The 9,363-nt window shown below is 59.9% G+C and overlaps 2 protein-coding genes across 2 annotated transcripts; both read left to right on the top strand.

The window, feature by feature from the left end:
- The first annotated feature begins 2,784 nt into the window (after positions 1-2,784).
- LOC121853145 lies at positions 2,785-4,678 on the top strand. Its single transcript, XM_042347087.1, has 4 exons — positions 2,785-2,864; positions 2,971-3,533; positions 3,756-3,983; positions 4,065-4,678. The coding sequence occupies exons 1-4, from the start codon at positions 2,785-2,787 to the stop codon at positions 4,676-4,678; spliced, it is 1,485 nt and encodes a 494-aa protein (XP_042203021.1).
- Positions 4,679-7,737: 3,059 nt separating this feature from the next.
- Positions 7,738-8,454, top strand: LOC121853146 (basic salivary proline-rich protein 1-like). Its single transcript, XM_042347089.1, has one exon. It carries the CDS (start codon positions 7,738-7,740, stop codon positions 8,452-8,454), a length of 717 nt encoding a protein of 238 aa, XP_042203023.1.
- Positions 8,455-9,363: the final 909 nt, after the last annotated feature.

The following is a 9,363-nucleotide window of genomic DNA, read 5'->3' on the forward strand; positions in this document are numbered from 1 at the left end:
TTTTGGTTATGTCCACTGGGGCCATGTCATGGACAAGCGGAGCTCCCAGGGACCTCCCAGGGAAGTGCCGACCCCAGAAATCGTACCAAGGGTCCCTCGCCCTATGGCAAGATTGTCCATAGTGTCATATATATATTACATACATCCAGCAGTCCCTTACTTAACTGTGATTGGTGGACTATCTTTTTAACCCACCAAGTTACAGCCAAGAGTGAGAAGAGCTGCAGTCAGCAACACCTCAACTTATGCTTTCCTGTTGTATATTATTCTCCACCTTCTTCAGAATGTGATGATACTAGAAATGTGATGGGCGGTGGGTATTTATTTAACGTTGCTTCTCCCAGAGCTCTAAATAGTGCAAACTACTGCAACCACGGCCCTCCCAGGGACATGAGCGCTTGTAGGGATCCTCCCAGGGACAGGAGTTCTCCCAGGCCCGTGCCATGGGCGGTGGCACCCCTACAGGCTCATCCAGGGACATTGGCAGACTCAGGGGCTCTCCCAGGAACAGCAGCGCCCGCAGGGACTGTGCCAAAGGCGGTAGCGCAAGCCAGGACGCTCCCAGGGACAGGGACGCCCCAAGGGCCCCCAGAGATGGCGGTGGCCCCATTGACTCCCAGTGACAGCAGCGCCCCAGGACCTCCCCATGGACGAGCGCACCCAGGGGCCCTGCAACAGGCGGTGGTGCCCCCAGGGACCTTGCCAGAGGCAGTGGCGTCCTTAAGGGCCTTGCCAGAGCAGTGGCGGCTCTAGGGGCCTTGCCAGTGGTGCTGGCGCCCCCAGGTTCCCCTGGGACAGTGGCCCTCCAAGGGTCCCTCCCAGAAACGGCAGCCCTCCCAGGCTCTGCCAGCGACAGCGGCGCCTACTGGGCTCTCCCAAGGACATTGGTGCTCCCAGGGCCTTGCCAGGACGGTGGAGAACCCAGGCCCTCCCCAGGACAGCGACGCACCCAGGCCCTCTCCGGGATGGTAGCCAGGACAGCAGAGCTCCCAGGGCTGGCGCCGACCCCAGGGACCGTACCAAGGGTCCCGGTGGGCCCTACGACATGCTTAACCGTCGTGTCATACACTGTATATTATATACCTCAAGCAGTCCCTTATTTAACTGTGATTGGTGGACTATTCTTTAACCCACCAAATTACAGCCAATAGGGCGAAGAGAGCAGTCAGTCAGCACAACACCTCAACTTATGTTTTCCTGTTGATATTATTCTCCATTACCTTCTTCAGAATGCGATGATACTGGAAATGTGATGGGTGGCGGTGTTATTTAACGTTGCTTCTCCCAGAGCTCTAAATAGAGCAAAACTACTGCAACCAGGGGCATTCCAGAGACGGAGCGCGTAGGACACTCCCAGGACTTGCACCCTGGGGACTCTTCCAGTAACAGCGGCGTCCCAGGGGCCTCCCATGTACGACGGCACACCCAGGGGCCCTGCAACAGGCGGTGGTGCCCCCAGGGACCTTGCCAGAGGCAGTGGCGTCTCATGGGCCTTGCCAGAGGCAGTGGCGCCTTCAGGGGGCCTTGCCAGTGGTGCTGGCGCCCATAAGTTCTCCCTGGGACAGTGGCCTCTGGGGTCCTCCCAGAAACGGCAGCACTCCCTAGGGCTGGCCAAGGGCAGTGGCGTGTTCCCAGGCCCCGCCAGCGACAGCGGCGCTCACATAGGCTCAGCGACTGGTGCTCCCAGGGTCTTGCCAGGGACGGTGGAGAACCCAGGGCCCTCCTCAGGACAAAGGTTGCACCCAGGGGCCCTCTCCGGAGTGGTAGCCAGGAGAGCAGAGCTCCAGGCTGGCGCCGACCCCAGGGACCATACTAAGGGTCCCGTGGGCCCTACGACATGCTTAACCTTCGTGTCATACACTGTATATTATATACCTCAAGCAGTCCTTACTTAACTGTGATTGGTGGACTATTCTTAACCCACCAAATTACAGCCAATAGGAGCAGAGAGCAGTCAGTCAGCACAACACCTCAACTTATGTTTCTCTGTTGATATTATTCTCCATTGCCTTCTCCAGAATGCGATGATACTGGAAATGTGATGAGCGGCGGTGTATTTATTAACGCTGCTTCTCCCAGAGCTCTAAATAGTGCAAAACTACTGCAACCACGGCCTCAGGGACATGGCGCTTGGGATCCTCCCAGGACAGGAGTTCTCCCAGGGCCCGTGCCATGGGCGGTGGCACCCACAGGCTCATCGGGGACAGACTCAGGGGCTCTCCCAGGAACAGCAGCGCCCTCAGTGACCGTGCCAAGGCTGCAGCAAGCCAGGACGCTCCCAGGGACAGGGACGCTCCCAAAGGCCCTCAGAGATGGCAGGTGCCCCATTGACTCTCCCAGGCAGCAGCGCCCCAGGGACCCTCCATGGACGACAGCGCACCCAGGGCCTAAGCAGGCGGTGGTGCCCCAGGACATAGAGCAGTGGCGTCCTTAAGGAGCGCCACCAGAGGCAGTGGCAGCTTCAGGGGCCTTGCCAGTGTGTGCTGGCCCCAGGTTCTCCCCTGGGACAGTGGCCTTCAAGGGGTCCTCCCAGAAACGGCAGCCTCAGGGGCTCTGCTGGCGACAGCGGCGCTCACATAGGCTCTCCCAAGGACCATTGGTGCTCCCAGGGCCTGCCCAGGGACAGTGCTTGAACCCAGGGGCCCTCGGACAGCGACGCAGGGGCCCTCTGGGATGAGTAGCCAGAGACAGCAAACTCCCAGAGTGTCGCGCCGACCCCAGGGACAATACCAAAGGTCCCAGTGGGCCCCTGACATCTTAACCGTCTGTCATACACTGTATATAATGTACCTCAAGCAGTCCCTCATGATTGGAGGACTATTCTTTGCCCACCAAATTACAACAATAGGAGCGAAGGCAGTCAAGTCAACACACTCAACTTATGTTTTCCTGTTGATAATATATACCTTCTCCAGAATGTAATGATACAAAATGTGATTGGCGGTGTTATATTTAAATTGCTTCTCCCAGAGCTCAAATAGAGCAAAACTACTGCAACCAGGGGCATTCCCAGAGACAGGAGCGCGGGGACATCGGACTTTGCAACCTGGGGACTCTTCCAGTCAATGGCGTGCCAGGGCCCTCCCATGTCCAGCACCCAGGGCCTGCAACAGGCGGTGGTGCCCCCAGGGACCTGCCAGAGGCAGTGGCGTCCTCAGAGGGCTGCCAGGCAGTGGCACTAGGAGCACTGCCAGTGGTGCTGGCGCCCATAAGTTCTCTCCTGGACAGTGGCCTTCCGGGGCCTCCCAGAAGCGCAGCACTCCTAGAGCTTGGCCAAGAGCAGTGGCTTCCCAGGGGCTCTGCCAGCGACAGCGGCGCTCACATAGGCTCTCCCAAGGACACTGGTGCTCCCAGGGTCTTGCCAGGGACGGTGGAGAACCCAGGGGCCCTCCCAGGGACAGCGTTGCACCCAGGGGCCCTCTCCGGGATGGTAGCCAGGGAGAGCAGAGCTCCCAGGGCTGGCGCCGACCCCAGGGACCGTACCAAGGGTCCCGGTGGGCCCTACGACATGCTTAACCGTCGTGTCATACACTGTATATTATATACCTCAAGCAGTCCCTTACTTAACTGTGATTGGTGGACTATTCTTTAACCCACCAAATTACAGCCAATAGGAGCAGAGACCAGTCAGTCAGCACAACACCTCAACTTATGTTTTCCTGTTGATATTATTCTCCATTACCTCCTTCAGAATGTGATGATACTGGAAATGTGATGGGTGGCGGTGTGTTTATTTAACGTTGCTTCTCCCAGAGCTCTAAATAGTGCAAAAACTACTGCAAACGGGGGTCGTCCCAGAGACGGGAGCGCTTGCAGGGACCCTCCCAGGGGCTGCGGCACCCTGGGGACTCTTCCAGTGACAGCGGCGTCCCAGGAGTCGTCTGAGGGACATCGGCGCATCCAGGTGCCCTTCAATGGCGGTGGCGCCCCAAGGGGCCTTGCCAGAGACGATAGCGCCATCAGGGACACTCACAGGGCCATCGGTAGCTCAGGGGCCCTCCCAGGCACGTGAGCAGCCCAAGGGGTCCTGCAAGGAACGTTGGCGTCCCCTGGTTCCTTGCCAGAGACGGTGGGGAACTCAGAGGCCTTGCCAGGGGCGCTGGCGCCACAAGGGGCTCTCCCTGCGACTTCGGTGCGCCCAGGGGCCCTTCTAGGGATGGCAGCACCCTCAGGGGCCTTTCCACAAACGCCGGCGCTCCCAGGCACCTTGCCAGGGGCAGTGGCACTCCCAGGGGTTCTCCCCGCGACAACGGTGCTCCCAGGGGACTTAGAAGGGACAGCGGTGCCCCAGGGTCCCTTGAGGCTCAGCGACGCTCCCAGGGACCCTCTCAGGGACGGAAGCGCCTCCATGGGCCCTGCCAGAGTCGTTGGCTCCCCTAAGGGCCCTGCTAGGGGTACTGCCACCCCCCCTCCCCCAAAGGGGCTCTCTGAGGGTCATCGGCACTCACAGGAGCCCTCCCAGAGACAGCGGTGCTCCCAGGAACCCTGCCAGGGACGGCGGCGCTCCCCGGGGCTCTCTCTGGGACAGCAGCGCTCCCAGCGACCCTCTCAGGAGAGGTGGCGTCCACTGGGGCCATGTCATGGACAGCGGAGTTCCCAGGGAACCTCCCAGGGGAAACGCCGACCCCAGAAATCGAACCAAGTGTCCCCAGGAGCCCTATGGCAAGATTGTCCATAGTGTCATAGATATATTACATACTTCCAGCAGTCCCTTACATAACTGTGATTGGTGGACTATTCTTTTAACCCACCAAGTTACAGCTAATAGGAGCAGAGAGCAGTCAGTCAGCACAACAACTGAACTTATGCTTTCCTGTTGGATATTATTCTCCATTACCTTCTTCAGAATGTGATGATACTAGAAATGTGATGGGCGGTGGTGTATTTATTTAACGTCGCTTCTCCCAGAGCTCTAAATAGCGCAAAACTACTGCAACCACGGCCCTCCCAGGGACATGAGCTCTTGTAGGGATCCTCCCAGGGACAGGAGTTCTCCCAGGGCCCGTGCCATGGGCGGTGGCACCCCTACAGGCTCATCCAGGGACATTGGCTCTCTCAGGGGCTCTCCGAGGAACAGCAGCGCCTGCAGGGACCGTGCCAAGGGCGGTAGCGCAAGCCAGGACGCTCCCAGGGACAAGGACGCTCCCAGGGGCCCTCCCAGAGATGGCGGTACCCCCATTGACTCTCCCAGTGACAGCAGCGCCCCAGGGGCCCTCCCATGGACGACGGCACACCCAGGGGCCCTGCAACAGGCGGTGGTGCCCCCAGGGACCTTGCCAGAGTCAGTGGCGTCCTCAAGGGCCTTGCCAGAGGCAGTGGCGGCTTCAGGGGCCTTGCCAGTGGTGGCAAGTTCCCCCTGGACAGTTTCAAAGGGTCTCCCAGCTCCAGGGCTTTGCAAGGGCAGTGGCGCGACACATCTGTAAAGGGCTCTCAAGGACACTGGTGCTCCCAGGGTCTTGTCGGGACAGTGTGCGCAGGGCCTCAGGGACAGGGCCTCTCCGGGATGGTAGCCAGGGACAGCAGAGCTCCCAGGGCTGGCGCCGACCCCAGGAACCGTACCAAGGGTCCCGGTGGGCCCTACGACATGCTTAACCGTCGTGTCATACACTGTATATTATATACCTCAAGCAGTCCCTTACTTAACTGTGATTGGTGGACTATTCTTTAACCCACCAAATTACAGCCAATAGGAGCAGAGAGCAGTCAGTCAGCACAACACCTCAACTTATGTTTTCCTGTTGATATTATTCTCCATTGCCTTCTCCAGAATACGATGATACTGGAAATGTGATAGGCGGCGGTGTGTTTGGTTAACGTTGCTTCTCCCAGAGCTCTAAATAGAGCAAAAACTACTGCAACCAGGGGCCTTCCCAGAGACGGGAGCGCTTGCAGGGACCCTCCCAGGGGTTGCGGCACCCTGGGGACTCTTCCAGTGACAGCGGCGTCCCAGGAGGCCTCTGGGGGACATCGGCCCCTCCAGGTGTCCTTAAATGGCGGTAGAGCCCCAAGTGGCCTTGCCAGAGGCGATGGTGCCATCAGGGACACTGACAGGGCCATCGGTAGCTCAGGGGCCCTCCCAGGCACGTGAGCACCCCCAAGGGTCCTGCAAGGGGCGTTGGCGTCCCCTGGTTCCTTGCCAGAGACGGTGGGGAACTCAGAGGCCTTGCCAGGGGCGCTGGCGCCACCAGGGGCTCTCCCTGGGACTTCGGTGCTCCCAGGGGCCCTTCTAGGGATTGCAGCACCCTCAGGGGCCTTCCCACAAACGCCGGCGCTCCCAGGCACCTTGCCAGGGGCAGTGGCACTTCCAGGGGTTCTCCCAGCGACAGCGGTGCTCCCAGGGGACTTAGCAGGAACAGCGGTGCCCCCAGGGGCCCTTGAGGCTCAGTGACGCTCCCAGGGACCCTCTCAGGGACGGAAGCGCCTCCATGGGCCCTGTCAGAGGCGTTGGCTCCCCTAAGGGCCCTACTAGGCGCACTGCCCCCCCACCCCTCTCCCGCCAAGGGGCTCTCGGAGGGTCATCCGCACTCACAGGAGACCTCCCTGAGACAGCGGTGCTCCCAGGAACCCTGCCAGGGACGGCGGCGCTCCCTGGGGCTCTCTCTGAGACAGCAGCAGAGCTCCCAGAGACCCTCCCAGGGGAAGCGCCGACCCCAGGGATCGTACCAAGGGACCCCAGGAGCCCTATGGTAAGCTTATCCATAGTGTCATATATATATTACATACTTCCAGCAGTCCCTTACGTAACTGTAATTGGTGGACTATTCTTTTAACCCACCAAGTTACAGCCAATAGGAGCAGAGAGCTGGCAGTCAGCACAACACCTCAACTTATGTTTTCCTGTTGGATATTATTCTCCATTACCTTCTTCAGAATGCGATGATACTGGAAATGTGATGAGCGGCGGTGTATTTGGTTAACGTTGCTTCTCCCAAAGCTCTAAATAGAGCAAAAACTACTGCAACCAGGGGCCTTCCCAGAGACGGGAGCGCTTCCAAGGACACTCCCAGGGACTTTTGCACCCTGGGGACTCTTCCAGTGACAGCGGCGTCCCAGGAGTCCTCTGAGGGCCATCGGCGCCTCCAGGTGCCCTTCAAGGGACGGTGGCGCCCCCAGGGGCCTTGCCAAAGGCGGTGGCACCATCAGGGACACTCACAGGGCCATCGATGGCTCAGGGGCCCTCCCAAGCACGTCAGCACCTCCAGGGGTCCTGCAAGGGGCGTTCGCGTCCCCTGGGGCCTAGCCAGAGACTGTGGGGCCCTCAGAGGCCTTGCCAGGGGCGCTAACGCCACCAGGGGCTCGTCCTTGGACAGCAGCGCTCCCAGAGACCCTCTCAGGAGCGGTGGCGTCCACTGGGGCCATGTCATGGACAGCGGAGTTCCCAGGGAACCTCCCATGGGAAGCGCCGACCCCAGAAATCGTACCAAGGGTCCCGAGGAGCCCTGTGGCAAGATTGTCCATAGTGTCATATATATATTACATACTTCCAGCAGTCCCTTACATAACTGTGATTGGTGGACTATTCTTTTAACCCACCAAGTTACAGCCAATAGGAGCAGAGAGCTGGCAGTCAGCACAACACCTCAACTTATGCTTTCTTGTTGGATATTATTCTCCATTACCTTCTTCAGAATGCGATGATACTAGAAATGTGATGGGTGGTGGTGTATTTATTTAACGTCGCTTCTCCCAGAGCTCTAAATAGCGCAAAACTACTGCAACCACGGCCCTCCCAGGGACATGAGCTCTTGTAGGGATCCTCCCAGGGACAGGAGTTCTCCCAGGGCCCGTGCCATGGGCGGTGGCACCCCTACAGGCTCATCTAGGGACATTGGCCCTCTCAGGGGCTCTCCCAGGAACAGCAGCGCCCGCGGGGACCGAGCCAAGGGCGGTAGCGCAAGCCAGGACGCTTCCAAGGACAAGGACGCTCCCAGGGGCCCTCCCAGAGATGGCGGTGCCCCCATTGACTCTCCCAGTGACAGCAGCGCCCCAGGGGCCCTCCCATGGACGACGGCACACCCAGGGGCCCTGCAACAGGCGGTGGTGCCCCCAGGGACCTTGCCAGAGGCAGTGGCGTCCTCAAGGGCCTTGCCAGAGGCAGTGGCGCCTTCAGGGGCCTTGCCAGTGGTGCTGGCGCCCCCAAGTTCTCTCCCTGGGACAGTGGCCTTCCAAGGGGTCCTCCCAGAAACGGCAGCACTCCCAGGGGCTTGGCCAAGGGCAGTGGCGCGTTCCCAGGGGCTCTGCCAGCGACAGCGGCGCTCACATAGGTTCTCCCAAGGACATTGGTGCTCCCAGGGTCTTGCCAGGGACGGTGGAGAACCCAGGGGCCCTCCCAGGGAAAGCGTTGCACCCAAGGGCCCTCTCCAGGATGGTAGCCAGGGAGAGCAGAGCTCCCAGGGCTGGCGCCGACCCCAGGGACCGTACCAAGGGTCCCGGTGGGCCCTACGACATGCTTAACCGTCGTGTCATACACTGTATATTATATACCTCAAGCAGTCCCTTACTTAACTGTGATTGGTGGACTATTCTTTAACCCACCAAATTACAGCCAATAGGAGCAGAGAGCAGTCAGTCAGCACAGCACCTCAACTTATGTTTTCCTGTTGATATTATTCTCCATTACCTTCTCCAGAATGCGATGATACTGGAAATGTGATGGGCGGCGGTGTATATGGTTAACGTTGCTTCTCCCAGAGCTCTAAATAGAGCAAAAACTACTGCAACAGGGGCCTTCCCAGAAACGGGAGCGCTTGCAGGGACCCTCCTAGGGACTTTTGCACCCTCAGGACTCTTCCAGTGACAGCGGCGTCCTAGGAGTACTCTGAGAGACATCGGCGTCTCCAGGTGCCCTTCAATGGCGGTGGCGCCCCAAGGGGCCTTGCCAGAGACGATAGCGCCATCAGGGACACTCACAGGGCCATCGGTAGCTCAGGGGCCCTCCCAGGCACGTGAGCACCCCCAAGGGTCCTGCAAGGGGCGTTGGCGTCCCCTGGTTCCTTGCCAGAAACGGTGGGGAACTCAGAGGCCTAGCCAGGGGCGCTGGCGCCACCAGGGGCTCTCCCTGGGACATCGGTGCTCCCAGGGGCCCTTCTAGGGATGGCAGCACCCTCAGGGGCCTTTCCACAATCGCCGGCACTCCCAGGCACCTTGCCAGGGGCAGTGGCACTCCCAGGGGTTCTCCCAGCGACAGCGGTGCTCCCAGGGGACTTAGCAGGGACAGCGGTGCCCCCAGGGGCCCTTGAGGCTCAGCGACGCTCCCATGGACCCTCTCAGGGATGGAAGCGCCTCCTTGGGCCCTGCCAGAGGCGTTGGCTTCCCTAAGGGCCCTGCTAGGGGCACTGGCCCCCCCCCCCCCAAGGGGCTCTC

The sequence above is a fragment of the Homarus americanus genome, unplaced genomic scaffold (assembly GCF_018991925.1).
Source record: "Homarus americanus isolate GMGI-L3 unplaced genomic scaffold, GMGI_Hamer_2.0 scaffold32871, whole genome shotgun sequence".
NCBI lineage: Eukaryota > Metazoa > Arthropoda > Malacostraca > Decapoda > Nephropidae > Homarus > Homarus americanus.